Genomic DNA, 14,682 nt, shown 5'->3' with positions numbered 1-14,682 from the left:
TCGAAGACAAAACTTCATGTCCCACGGAGATACAGTCAGACGATGAATATTTCAACAATGACGCATTTTGAGGTTTTAGTTCTGTATCTTAGGATATATAAAAATAAATGACTAAGACATTGAAATACTGCCAACTTTAATTTCTGAAGAGCTGAAAAAATGAAAAGTCGGCATACATAACATTGTGCTTCTAGTCTGTACTTGAATTGTACTAGTCGCATCACGGTCATAAGCGTGATGCTTAAACATTCAGTCCTGAGTCATTTCTGGAAAATAGTAGAAAGCAGAGATGCAACGCTACTGTTCAACCAAAACTAAAACTGGCACATCAAATTCAGGGGAAAGGAATATTGCAAAGTGGTTACCTGAAGGTTGTTGAGAGGCTCCATCTTCATGACAGGTCCTACAGTACTGAGGGGAAGGGCTGCTTCAATACTTTGGTTTGGGCTAAGAGGAGTGAGTACTTGGAGGGGACCAGCTGGAGCAAGACCAAAGCTACAGAGGAACACGAGGAAAAAGTGTCACAAAATGTGTAACTATAAACCACTATCAGCACATTACTTAGTAGGTGGTGTTACCTGTTTCTGTTAAACTGGATGGCAAAATCAGTCATGACACTCATAGCTTTATTAGTGAGGGTCATCTCCATTTGGATGACCCCAGCACGGCGGACAAAAGTGCCAGATATCTCCAGACCCTTGGCCTTCATGGCTGGAAGCCAAACCTGAACAGAGACAAAGATCATTTTATTTGGGGATCCTACCACTGGTGTTAACATCATTCTATAGTATGTCTCCCAGCTTATCAAGACTCACCGTTTTAGGGGGGTTGAAGGCTCCCATAGGCATACCAACTCCACCTCCGAGATCAAACAGGTCATCCAGACCGCCACTAACGGGGACGTTGAAAGAAGCTGGCATGGCAGCTGGAGGAGCACCGAAACCTGTTCCCATCTGTGGGTCACAAAGCAACACGTTACACGAACACATTCAATGTCACCCTGTACTGAGCAATCAAAGCCCAACAAAAACTCAGACAAAATGACTTACAGCAGGCCCTCCTCCAAGGTCTCCGCCAAGCTGGGTAGGAGAAGAAGCACACAGACTTATCTATTGGAAGGTTATCTATTGGTGCAACATTAAATAATATTCTGGAAGGTCTGAAGAGGATGAATGGAGGGGTGTGAGGCTCTAAGAAATATCTTTCAGTGATTCATGAAAGCTATGGGGATTACACTATTTACAAGTGACAGCAAGAAGGAGGCTCAGCCACCGGTACAGAAGAAATTCTCTTTTTATGTAACTGACCTTTTGCTGCCCACATATGTCAGGCTGAGCAGCTATTGAAATCCAATAGGCTTTGTTCAAAGGCTACTCACTAAATGAGACTATTGTAGTGATGAAAAGGTTGGGGGGTACAGTAAACGCATGGTGAATATAGTGATTCCACACAGTGACAACTACTGTTCATATTTTGAAAGAAAACATAGGTGAAATTGACTAAACTCTCACCTAAATGGAGTGGGAAACATAAACAATGTAACACAAAGTGCAAATAGGCACAGATCACTGCTGGGGAGGATAACTCAGAAGACACAGTGGTACAGGGGACAAGAGGGGGTTCTAGGCTAGTGCTGGCCTTTACTAGTCCAGTGTGGTCCCCTGGACCAACCTCAGTGGGGCTGTAATCTGGGGGCGATGGGGACTGATGTGGGAGCTGAGGTGACTGAGGAGTGTCCGTCCGCAGGGGAATGGGCGGCTGATTGAAACAAATTGCAGAGCCCAGAGATAAGAAAAGAGATGGACTCAAAGTTTTCACAGCATGCTTACTGTAGATATCACAACAATAAAAGATGATGAATGAACATGTCAGACTGATGCATGGGAACTACAGTAAAACAACAGTGATTAAATCCAACTTCTAAAATGGCTTTATAAATGGTTTATAAATGCTGTGCCCTCTCCCTCCATGTAGTTACCGGCTCAGACTCATCCCCCATCTGCAGATGCAGCATTGAACAAAGAAAATAAAACACACAAAAGGTCAAAGAAAAAAAAAAAAGAAAAAGCACCAAAAGGTAGAAAAAAATACAAATTACTGTCACTAGGTCTCACTGATATTAAGCCTATTACTGAAATCAACCAATGCCTAGTTCACAATACACAACTTCAGCCCTGCAGGTTCCCGGTCAGTTTACAACAGCAATGGAGAGAGAGTTGTGTAGAAGACGACGCCTTGTGCCGGCTTTGCTTCACTGTTGTAGTGAATGGAAACATAGCCAAGATGCTAACTCTCATTCAACTGCATCACACAGATACGCCAACCGGGACGAGGTAAATACTAAACGGGATAAAACAATTACTGAAGCGGTTTGTGTTTCAAATTTCAACACATCAAATAAATAAATAAATAAATAAATAAATAAATAAATAAATAAGGCACTTGAAGATGCCCTGTGGAGCATGGTGAGTTTGTTAAGTGGAGAGTGAAAAAAAAGAAAGAAAGAAAGAGAAAGCAATCCACTTCTCGCGTGTGTTTTCCTAACAAAACATAGTTTGGAGACCAGACATACTCATCTGGGATTGCTCCTGCTGAAAGATCTTGTAGTGTAGTGTCGTCGGTCAGTCATGTAGTGTGAAAACAACAACGATTTCAAGATACCCTATTACTTGACAGCAAGTTGTGTAGTGCGAACTTAGGTTCTATAAGGCTGGTAACACATCTTAAGCTGACAGCTTCACTCAAACAGTGGTGTGTATGAGACCTACCAAGCTGTCCAGTCCTCCTCCAAGAAGGTCCATAGCACCCATCTGCATGCCAGAGGAAGCGGGTGGTGGTGGTGGTCCGGTGGTGGTAGGAGGTGTCAGGTCCAGATTAAGCAGATCCCCGAGGAGGTCTCCCTGGGATGGGATGACAGCAGGGGGTGCCTCAGAAACTCCAGCAGCAGAACCTGTATCTGGGCTCTCAACACTCTCCCCACTAGTTGAAATAAAACAAGAAAAAAGGAAGCAACATTAATTTAGATTATGCATTTTATGTCATTTATTTGATTATTAGATGTTCCTGGTGATTTGTAAGTACAGTATAAACCCAATTTTTCATTAAACTGCTGATATAACTTCATCTGGTTCATTGAGAACAATGGCATGTGGATGTGACTTGTTGTATTTGAAGGAGGAAGGAACAAAGAACAACAGCTGCACAACCTGATACTGCTGGAAAGTGTGTTATTCAGCAGATTAGAAAGATAACACAATAGCAAAGTGAAGACACTAGATCTACTTTAGTAAACAAACCCCTTTGCCTGCAGTGATTAAAAAAAAAGAAGAAGAAAGTGCACCACTTACGATCCAGCACTGCCAGGGAGTCTCTTGTGCTGAACACCACGGCTGCCCTCAACGAAGGCACTGGGAGGCTTGTGGTAGACAGAGGCCAGAGTACCAATGTGGCAGATGAGCTCCTCCAGCAGTGTGGGCTCAATCAGATCTGTCTCCTCAGAGATGAGGGGCTTCTCAGCCAGAACCACCTCCTTGGCAGCCACTGGGTCTGTCGAGAGCAGACGCCAGTAGATGTAGCCCCGGTCCCTGAGGTCTGGGTTATCAGAGTCCTGCAAAGACAGATGATGGAATGAGGATGAAGCATTAATATATTAATGGAGCATGTTTAATAAATACTTAATGTTAGATTAATTTTGTGTTGGCTCCGATATGAGAGACTGAGGTTTTCAGGGTTTTAACTAATTTAAAAAGAGACCTAAATTAATGTATGCAGTAAAATTATAAAAATTCAGTTACCCTGCGAGGCTCACAAATGATTCGAGTTCAGTGAATAAAAAAAAATTATAATATTTTGTCATAAGGTTCTTTTAAGTTATGAGGCACATTTTTTCTCCCCATTGCAGCTTTCCGCCTGCGAAGTGCAGGAACAAAATGTTTGTACATCCGTTTTAGCCAATGTTGTTTCACACATTCAGGAGGTACCAGTTTATTGCTGCATATAAATCTATAGAAACTTATGTAATACAGTAAGGCCTGTAATTTCTAGTCACTGTTCCATTATCTTTATTGTGACTATCATTGCCACGGTTCATCATACCCCCAGACACCACCTACCAAGAGCCTGGGTCTGTCCCAGGTTTCTGCCTAAAAGTGTCTTGAGATAACTCTTGTTATGATTTGATACTATAAATAAAATTGAATTAATACTTTTGTTGTGTCAGATTGTATCACATTGTGTCAGAAAGAGACATTGACTCAACTCTATAGTTGTTTCTGAAACCATAGTTGTTATAGCTAGTTTTTGCATCGGTTTTAAAAGATATACTACAAATAGGTGGATTTTTATTTTGGGATATAATTTTGGCTAAGATAATACTAATGTTTTAATTTTTTTTTTTTTTAAATCAACTCACTACCTAAAACCACTAACACACAAGTGTTACAGAGAGTAAGCTCAAACCACTGCAGTCATTACTAAGAAGTGCATGGCTCAGATTTTTAATGGAATTACAATACTTCAGTGTCCCTGGAATGATGAGGTTAAAGTGAACTCCTTTAAAAAGATATAAAAAAGGAGCAAAGTCAAAAGCCATGTCTGATGAGAACCTATTACACAAACTACAGGAACACATGGATAGCAAGTTCAGAGTAGTAGACAGTAAGTGAGGATTGTCAAATATGTGCAGACAGACATGATTGGGGTTAGGGAAAATGTGTGTGTTTGTATTTCTCACCTGTGTGGCCAGGCTTAACACCTGCTGCACTAACTCCTGGGTCTCGGTGGGCTTTTTCAGGAACAACTTGACGATTGCTGTCAGCAGCTGCAACTGCACCTAGAGGTGAACACGTACAGTACGTTACAACTGCTCACACGCTATTTTTAAATGCAGCTAGTGTAAGTACAAATTTGCGTAAAAATGTAAAACAGTGGCAAGGTGCATATTAACGATGATCTTTTAACAATGACCTGTACTGAACCACAGTAAACACATAATAAACAAACTAAGTTTTGATTCCTGGGCTTAGGTTTCCCATGGATGCCACACCCTGCTGAACAGTAAATATCCCATTTACTATTTTAATCTGCTGTTACCAAACAGCACAAAAGAGAACATTTTATGCTGTTTTTAATGCATTTCCTGCTACGCACAAAATCATAACCAGAAAAGCCTCTCCAAAACAATAATATGATAATTGATCTATTGCTTAAGGGGAGCCGTCTAACCAAGTAGAGCCTGTTGTACTGTAATCCCACAACAAACTGTGGCAGAACACTCTCCAGAGTGAAGGCTGGCTTCTCCACATACTGTTTGTCTGAGCCAGACATGAAAAGTATTCCCATTATTCTCATTACTTCATATTAAGCATGGATAGTCTCAGTAAAACTAAATATATTAATCATCTAGGACTCTTTACTTTCTCTCACGGTACCACAGATTTTGTCAGTTAAAAAGAAAAAAAAGAAGAAAAAAAAAAAAAAAAAAAAAAAGACTGGTTCTCTGTAGTAGTACTGCATGTGTGTATTGCATGTCACCTCCATTTCCAACTACAGAAACCATGTGCTACTTACTACCAGCACTGACTGCAAGTTATCAGTGCCACTACCATTAAAATGGAAATGAAAAAAGCAACCTCCCCACACTCTCCTAAACACACCTGAGTGCTTTCATCATGAAAACCCTCCAAAAAGCTCTCCAGCAGCTCATCAGCGTTGTCGATGCGCTCAGCATACTCTCCCACAATCCAGATCATGGCGGCACGTGCCTCCGGCTCATCCAGGGAGTCCAGGTTTTCACACAGGGTGGCAATCACACTCTCATACCTGGAAACAGTCACATAAAACAACATTATATGCACTCAAATATTGCAGATGTAGGGCGCCCGGATAGCTCGGTTGGTAGAGCGGGCGCCGATATTTACTCAACTCCTGACCTGCGGCCCTTTGCTGAATTTCTTCAGACTTCCTGTCAATAATAATAATAAAGGCCTAAAAATGGCCAAAAAAAACCTTTAAAAAAATATTGCAGATGTATGTATTAGGAGAGAGTCTATCTAATATATTTATGAAAAAGAGGGACAGAAAAAAAAATAAAAAACAGCAAAACAAGCTGACAGATAAACAGCCAACAAATCACCAGCTTATAAAACATCTTAACACACAACTGCCTACTTTATATATGTATTAAGTATTCAGTGGCTGTTAAAATTCAAAATACTTATGTCTCTTATTTGTATTCATAAACATTAGCTTTACTTTGTGTTCTGGCAGCCTGACAAATGAAAATTCAATATTCTCTGCCCTTTTAGCTCTGGTTTGATATTTGGAACTTTCACTTAATAGATGCTCAACCAGCCAATGTTTTCTGCAGTGGTTGAGGCATTTCTGTTCTGCATATAATGCATGATAATAACCAACACATTCCATTTACATAGCACTTTTATTATAAGCTATGCTGAGGCAGAAAGATTTAGTTGGTGTCTAATTAATAAATATGCAAAGGTTTTAGGGGAGTAGTGACTCATATAGCTAAAAGCTTGAGCCATGCAGAGCTGGGAACCTTCCGAAGCTGATCCCTTGGAGACTCACAACTCCATGTTGATGGTCTACTGCTGTGTGGGAGAGGTTTCTGTCTGGCACATTAATCCACTCTGTTGGATCAACAGCAGAAGTCACACTCCAGCCAAACCTGCCTGACCTTTGACAAGGTGCATTCAAGGCAGGGTTTTAAGTGTTGTCCACTACAAACACTCTCAGTGTTACTGAGGACAATTTCCCCCTCTATCTGTTTGAGATACTACACAGCAGTCTCACAACAATATCAGCGCCCAGTCCCGATGAATGTATCCTGCTTAAAGTAAAGCACACGTGTTTTGTGCAAATGTCCACACTGATGCCCGAGAGGAAACCTACTTGTTGGGGTACTTGCGGAAGATGTCCTTGATAACCACAATGGCCTCCTGCACCACATAGTTGACCTTGGTTTGGATGAGGTCTAGCAGTGTGCTGACACAGCGCTCCGCTGATTGCTGATGAATGGAGAGAGAAAAATATATCTGTCATGATATATGCCTGCAGATTAAAAACAGTAGAGCCAAATGCATATAAAATGTGTGCATATAATATGCATAAATAATATATGGCACAATATGGAACTAGTTGAAAACAAGTTCCATGTTGTGGCATATATTAACAACTTGCTGAGTCATATACTTTCCAGCAGTGTGAAACTGTGCAGTTGTTATTCTTTGTTCACCAGGAACATCTAGTTTGCAACTGTTTTTTTTTTTTTTTTAACTGTGGGACCTCAGGGTAAAGAAATTCATGGGATTTTCACTTTAAAATGAGAGTTTATAGGCTCTGAAATATTGTATCTTATATGAAAGGTTTTTGTAATGTAATATTACTAGTAAAAACTGAATGAATTTATACATTTAACTTGAGGCTTAAATACTCCCTTCGGTCCAGGCTTCAACAGTATTCATTTTAAGTATGTTCTATTGAAATTATGAGAGAAAAATGCCATGCTGTACTGTATACTCTAACATGTCCGACCGTATATTTGTTTTATGAAAACATGATTATGATTTACTGTGTTTATTGAGCCCAAGGACCAGTAAATATGAATAATCATATAAACTAATGCTTAATGTTGAACAACATAGCTGACACAAGGGTTTGACTAACAAAACAACTGGTAACAGTCTGACATTTAAAAAATATTTTAACTTTTCCCCCCACTGTCTAAAAAACACTGGGGCATTTACAACATTTTAGGGACAACAAATTTTTAATTACTGCATAAAGTTGCTGTTTTTTTTTAAATGTAAAATGAGCCTAGATTAAAACGCATACACTAATCACCACCTTGTGCCAACATGAGTAAATAAAAAGCATAGTATTGCTATTATCAGTTCACTTATATGTAACAGCTGTTTGTGTGAGTATGTGTGTGTTAAAGATGGAAATTAAATAAATTGAATGAGAAAAAAAAAAATGAAGGCTTTAGGTGGGATTTGACATTGTGGGCATTTTTGCCCTTTACCCCCCTTAATTTCTGACACTGGTCTGACATCATCTCCACCCACCTCTACTTTGATGGCACAGCGGCCAATGGCTCTGACCGCTTTACGGACAAAGTCCACATCCACTTCAGTGGCGTACTCCTTCAGCTCAGCCAGGACCTACAGAAAGACAGACAACCATTAGTGCCACTCCGATGATCTTGTGAACAATATATTTGCTTTCTTAAAAGCACCCTAAAATAATGGTTTCACAACTTTTCCAAAACAATAAAGTATGACAGCTGTGGGTGCGTTACCTGGGCAATGTTGGCTTGAGATGCTAGGCGAATCATGATGTCCAGCTTCTCCAGTTTGACATAGATTGGGTCATTGTACTTTACAAAGAAAACCTTCATCTCGTGTTTCAGGATCTCTGGGCTAAAAAAAGAAATATAAAAATTGTTTAAAAGAGTGTTATACAACATACAATACAGTAAAATTAATCCAACTAAAATATATTATGCTACAGTAAACACAACTTTTATTAGGGCCTGATATTCCCAAAGTATATAGCATACTAAAGAGACCTCTGTAGGTCATCGCCCCACATTTACCGTCTCTGTACAATGAGGTTGATGTTTCTAAGAGCCACATATTGCAACTCGGGCTCAGCAGAGAGGAGAGTGACCAGAGGCGGTGCGAGCTTCTTCAGCAGGGTGCCATAGTAGTCCAAGTCTTTGGGCAGCATCTCCATGAACTTCATTAAAACTTTAACAGCTGACAAAACCACTGCAGAGTTGGCGTGGGAGAGCCGTGGGGTGACACGCTCACAGATGCTAGCAGATGTTGTTGATATTGGGAGGGAGAGAGAGAGAGAAGAAAATTACACAGGGTGTTTACTGGGTGTATTTGCCAACTGCCATGCGGTGTTAATGAAGGAAGTGATTTCGCTTACCTTTGGGACTCGCGGTCATCACGAGGTGTGTAATTGGCCAGGCAGTCAAGAATGAATATCTGTCCCCACTCTGTACACTCATTTAAAGCTGTCAGCAATTTATTGATGGTCTGAGGGTTCAGGTCCAGTAGATTACTGTTGGGGTGAGACTCTGCTATCTCAGACAGCGCTGCCACTGCATTTGCTACAACCTAAAGATGAAGAAAAAGAGTACAGATAAATGCTGACAGAAAGACAGATACCCCTAGCTATGTTAAGATATAAACAAGAGGTCATTGTACCAACACAATTTTGGCAAACATGTTGAAAATGTGTATGCCGGCAAATGGCTTATCGGTGAAAGACAGGGCTGGGGCTTGTGGCCAGCTGTGTCAACACCCTGAGTAAGAAATCAAATCTGACCGGCTCAATAGCCAGCTAGTAGGCTGCATGAAGGAGTCATACCATGGGGTTGGAGTCAGAGATGAGGTCTTTAAGGGTGTCCAGGAAGCCTTGGTCCTCCACCAACTGGGCGTTGATATCATGGAGCTTTGCAACACACACAGCGGCTGTCTTCCTTACATACGGGTCTTCATCCTTCAGACATTTCCTCAGTGGCTCACAGAGGTACTCCGTGATCTTGTCCACACGGATGCAGCCCATTGTACGAACAGCAAGGGCCCGGATTAGAGGGTTAGGGTCTTCACAGTCCTACATGGGTTGTTCAAAAGGTCATACGTTTTGTCACAACTTTTGATTTATTTCTATATCATACTACATTATCTGAGATACATTTGAAATGTATCTAACATTTGTTTGCATTATCATTCTGTAAAGAATTAAATCATATATTGGAGGTGTCGATTCTAAAGTAAAGAAGGAAAAATCAATTCATCTAATTGAATTCAGAGAAATAATGGTAAGTCACTTTACACAGATGTACAGAGAAGTGTAGCCCAAAACAACATGCATGAGTAGGTTCAAATTTGCAAGAGAATATGTATCCTCCCAATCATAAAGTGCTATGCAAACATTCCTATACCTCTGTATATAAAATGAGCACAGTCCGAAACTTCCTGATACCAACAGTTTGTCCAAATAGTGAAATTATAATACAATCCTAAAATTTGTGTTAACATTTTCCCACTAAATTTAAGATTTCGTTTTTTAATACTAAACAACTTTAAGGTTGTGCAAGAACTCAAGAACTGCAAAAACATTTTTAACGCAATGCATCCTGCCAGCTCTAATTGCACTGATTACTGCCCTTGAATGATAAATTATGACTAGATAATTTAATATAGTTTTCACATATTTATGACAGGGTGAGCTTTACCTTTACAAAAGTGTTAACAGCCATAATAGCCATGTCTGGCTGACTCTTGGCATAGTTCATCAGGTAGAGATAGACCAGCTTTTTTAGTTCCAGGTTGTCCGTCTGCATGCAGTTCACAACATCTGGGAACAGAGCGCTGAAGAAAGGACAAGGCATTATGTGACCACTGACTCAAGGAGGGTGAACTGTTACAGTGATTGCAGTGGGGCATCAGTTTCCCTGGCTCACCTGACATCCTTGCCAACTGTCATGGATGCAATCACCTTCTTCACAGCCTCCTTCTTCTTCTCTTTCTTATCACTGTTCAGCTCTGCCTTGAGCTCAAAGATCTCCCCTGTACACACAAGAGAAAAAAGCAATGCAATCCATTTGTGATGTAGAGGGTGAAAAGGACTACTGTGCAGCATTGACCTCTTTTCCAGCAGTTTCTGATAATGGTGGGTGGTATTGCTTGTCAGGGGTTTCGGTGCAATTGCTGCAAGCAACCATCCTGATATAGAGCACAATTGCAAGGTAAAAGATGATGATGCAGATGATGGGTCTGCATTGTTTGTGTAAGCAGCTCACTATGGCTGTTTACCATTTTCCTTGCAATATCCAAAAGAAAGACTTCTAGTGGTCCAGTGATAGAAAGCTTTTATTACAAAGCTGCCACAGGGCGTGCTCATTTGGCCTTAGTAGTTGAGCAGCAGCAGACTTACAGCTCCAATAACGTGGCAAATGAGAGTGGACGTCATGTTACCTGATGAGTAGGGCTGGGCTGCTATTGAATATGATCTTTGATCAGCTGCCAAAACTAAATTTGTTATTGAGGTTCTTGTTTTATGTGTGTGTGTGCTTTGTCACAGGTAGTGCGTGCCAGTTGGAACATAGCTCAATGAATTTAATATATATTTGATTACATTCTGCATACATTTGTATTGTGGTATATATAGCAACCTAAAAATATTCTTTCAATATCATGAAATGGTCACATGCTGATTGCTACAATAAGTGGAGATACCAATCATTTCAGATTTCAGTCATTTTGTTCAAAACTGAAAGAGAATAAACTTTAATTAGTTTACATTTCAGTGCTTTTTGTCACTGACGTGTCTATCTGCAGGAATTAGACTAAACATACACTGTCAGAACAGTCAATTTTGGGCTTAATTTAGGTTTCCCAGACAGAGATGGTAGCAACAGACCACACACAAAAAGCACATAGGGAAAGAAAATTGCACTTATGTCCCAAGCAATCCTAACAAACAGAAGGAGTCTACACACTAGCACTCATAAACATCTGTTTGCTTTTCCAAAGCCCTATGTGTGGGAACATGCACAGTTCTGGGTCATGTGAGAAGAGTCACATAAATACAACAGGAGGCACAGCAGGACAGTTAAATCTCTGACAGCTAATGCTCAATATGTCTAATCTGATTTACAATAACCAGAGCTAATCAGTTCTTGGCAACAACATCAATACAAAGCAGGGGGATAACATCTCTAGTTACATCTCTCAATGTCTAGCTAAGTCAATTATGTATTGGTAATATATTTAACAATTCAAAGAATATGCATGTCTTGAAGAAAAACTTAAATTCTTAAATTGGGTAACCATCTTTGGCTTCATAGCCTGATAATATGAACATGTAATTCAGCACCACAGCTGAATAGGTCACCAAATCCACAAAGCACTTACTTAAAAAAAATGCATAGCTGGTAGCACAGATTGAGGATAAACAATTGATTTGAAATTAATTAACAAATCAGCTATCAGACCTTTCTTGGTAGTGGTGAAGTACTTGGAGTCCGTCATCTTGGATCCAAATTGTCGATTCTCCTGCAAACGACACAGTGGGTGAGAAAAGTTGCTGTGGAAAAATGTCCTTGACTTGAAACTTGGAGCATCACAAGAGCAACAGGAAACACTAAAAGTGCAAGCACAGGGAAATAAAAGGAATTCCTGTCTTCTCCTGGACAAATGGCAGTGACTTATCACAAAACAAAACAATGGATTTTGCTAAGAAAACAGACACTAATATCTCCTCTTTCATGAATCTTGTTGGCCAGCATGTAGTATGTGGCCAACAGTATAGCCTTTACTGAGTCAACTTCTACAGCATGTAGTATTTCCTGTTGGTGATTTCCACTCTTGGTGCATCTGTGAAGGATCTGCTCCCATTTATGAAATAACACTTCCTGCTATGAAATTTGAGCAACAGTGCTCAAGTTAAAAGGAAACGCTGCTAGGGAAATGGAATTTGCTCAAAAACATTGACAATTAAATTTTTTTGTCTTCTGAACTGTTGTGCACATTTAAGAAACATATGGCTTGTGCACATGCTCATTACACTTCATACTATGTTGCCTTTGGCTCTTTTAGTTTTGCCCTAAATATAAAGTGAGTAGCCTATATTCTGGTTACAACACAGCAAAATTGCTGCGAACTGCGATTCTCTTTACTGGCGGCCATCATGTATTGTTATAAATAGCCTATAATGTTAATGTTATACCATGAATATGATACTTTGTTACCACAATATGAATATTGATGCAGTCACTTGCAGTTTTCTTCACTGAATGCAACAGATGGCATTTTTTTATTATGGCTAATAATTTCATTAGCCTTCATTAATTTGACTGCCTTGCTGTTATGCAACGTTATCCTAACACCATTTAATTTAATTAATGAAACTTGCAGGGACAATGATACTAGCAGAGAATCAGAATAAGATGCATTATCAAAGAAGGTTTTCACTTGCAAGGAATTAACCGTGGTGTATTTGGTTAATAATAATAATAATAATAATAATAATAATAATAATAATAATACACACAGGCCTGCCTGAAATACACACACATGCTCACTAATGGAGAGAAGTCAGAGTGAGGGGGCGTCAGCTGTCTATGGACAGGCGCTCTGAGCAGTTGGGGGTTCGGTGCCTTGCTCAATAGCACCTCTCCAGCTACCAGTCCACCACCATAATTTGGTCCATATGGGGACTTGAATCGGTTCCCAACTCCCTACAGACTGAGCTACTGCCACCACCATACTTTAAAAAGGGAATAAACAATAAGGCAAAGTACTGATACAGTCAAGGACATAAATACAGAATAGATAGGACAATAAAAAATATGTAAGAGACACTAACAAAATATATATTTACAATATAACTGTTTAACTAAATGATCTAAACAAATGACAGAGGTATCAGTTATTACTGTTAACTTGCCATCAGTGACAATAAAGTGCGTTTCATAGATCTAAGGTAGCAGATTGATCATTATTCATTAAGCTTCAGGTAGCTGTCAACAGACTCTGACTCTTATGTTATAGTGTCTTTTTACATACTTTTATTGTAATATAGCTATATATTCTGTATTTATGTTATTGACTGTAGCAATAATTTGCCTTATTCGTTATTCCCTTTTTAAATTGTTTATTGTATGCACCACATACAAGGCAAATTCCTTGCAAGTGAAAATTTATTTTGGTAATAAATAACGTTATGATTCTGATCGGCTGTTAGACACAAGCTAAAACCAAATACGATGCGTTAACACAACTGACTACGTACGTAGCTATTAGCTAGTTAACGTTAGCTAACAAGACGATTGCGGTACGTTTGTACGATAATTCACGCTGCTGCCATAACATACTGACACCGAACTAACAGTATGCCCTTAAATAGTTTGCAGACTAACAATACGAGTACTTCACACTAGCTGACGTTAAGTTATTACTGTTAACTCAGACAAAAAGTAGAGGAAAGAGTCGCTAGCTGGCTAGCATCAAGCTACCATGACTTAACGTTAGCATAGCAGACTCGAGAGTGTATAATTCAGTTGGAACTAACTAAAATATGTGATGTGAAGTTAGTGAAATTAGTGCAGATAGTTCTGCCATTAACGATGCTATTCGATCAATTACTCACGCATAACTGATTCGCCCATTCCTGCATCTTTGCAGGACTTAGATGAATGAAACTGGTGCTAAAGGCTAGCTAACTGTCTGGTGCAGTGTGCCTGTCAGTGTCAGCTAGCGTATGGCCACTTCTCTAGCTCGCACAGCTGAGACATGACCTTCTGAGTACAGGCTTAAGGAAGCCTTTGCCTAAATAGTTAAGCTCTTAATCTATCTGCGTGGTTTAAACCTTACCGAACGAATTAGCGTACCTTGGTGTTAAAATTAGACTCGCCACATAACGAATTTTGAGAGAAAATCTCCACAAACACCTTACCGTAACAGGCGTAGTAGGGGCTGTGATGGCCTTCTGTCTCCTCCCTTGATTTACTTCCGTCTTTCCACAAAATAAACAGACGAGCAGCGTCAGCTTTCATTCAGAGAAGGTTGTTCACATATGGGCGATAATGTAACAACTTCGGTTGGCTGCATAACATATCCACTGACCTCTAAAAGGTGATGACAT

General features: G+C 39.8%; 1 protein-coding gene across 4 annotated transcripts in view; it reads right to left on the bottom strand.

Annotated features, from left to right (window-relative positions):
* The window catches only part of ap1b1 (adaptor related protein complex 1 subunit beta 1), a 29,239-nt gene extending 14,605 nt beyond the window's left edge, over positions 1 to 14,634 (bottom strand). The window contains exons 1-18 of one of the 4 annotated variants that reach the window (XM_028577303.1): positions 14,494 to 14,634; positions 12,032 to 12,092; positions 10,499 to 10,604; positions 10,271 to 10,406; positions 9,400 to 9,645; positions 8,956 to 9,146; positions 8,615 to 8,836; positions 8,318 to 8,438; positions 8,085 to 8,180; positions 6,910 to 7,025; positions 5,655 to 5,820; positions 4,733 to 4,831; positions 3,348 to 3,607; positions 2,769 to 2,979; positions 1,050 to 1,079; positions 816 to 953; positions 579 to 724; positions 366 to 495 (exon numbers count right to left, since the gene is read on the bottom strand). In XM_028577303.1, coding sequence (XP_028433104.1) covers positions 366 to 495; positions 579 to 724; positions 816 to 953; positions 1,050 to 1,079; positions 2,769 to 2,979; positions 3,348 to 3,607; positions 4,733 to 4,831; positions 5,655 to 5,820; positions 6,910 to 7,025; positions 8,085 to 8,180; positions 8,318 to 8,438; positions 8,615 to 8,836; positions 8,956 to 9,146; positions 9,400 to 9,645; positions 10,271 to 10,406; positions 10,499 to 10,604; positions 12,032 to 12,068 — 2,451 coding nt within the window. In that variant the 5' untranslated portion in view covers positions 12,069 to 12,092; positions 14,494 to 14,634. The other 3 variants (XM_028577304.1, XM_028577301.1, XM_028577302.1) reach the window with 3 other exon arrangements.
* Positions 14,635 to 14,682: the final 48 nt, after the last annotated feature.

The sequence above is a fragment of the Perca flavescens genome, chromosome 5 (genome assembly GCF_004354835.1).
Source record: "Perca flavescens isolate YP-PL-M2 chromosome 5, PFLA_1.0, whole genome shotgun sequence".
Taxonomy (NCBI): Eukaryota; Metazoa; Chordata; class Actinopteri; order Perciformes; family Percidae; genus Perca; species Perca flavescens.
This window is presented reverse-complemented; position numbering and strand designations above follow the sequence as displayed.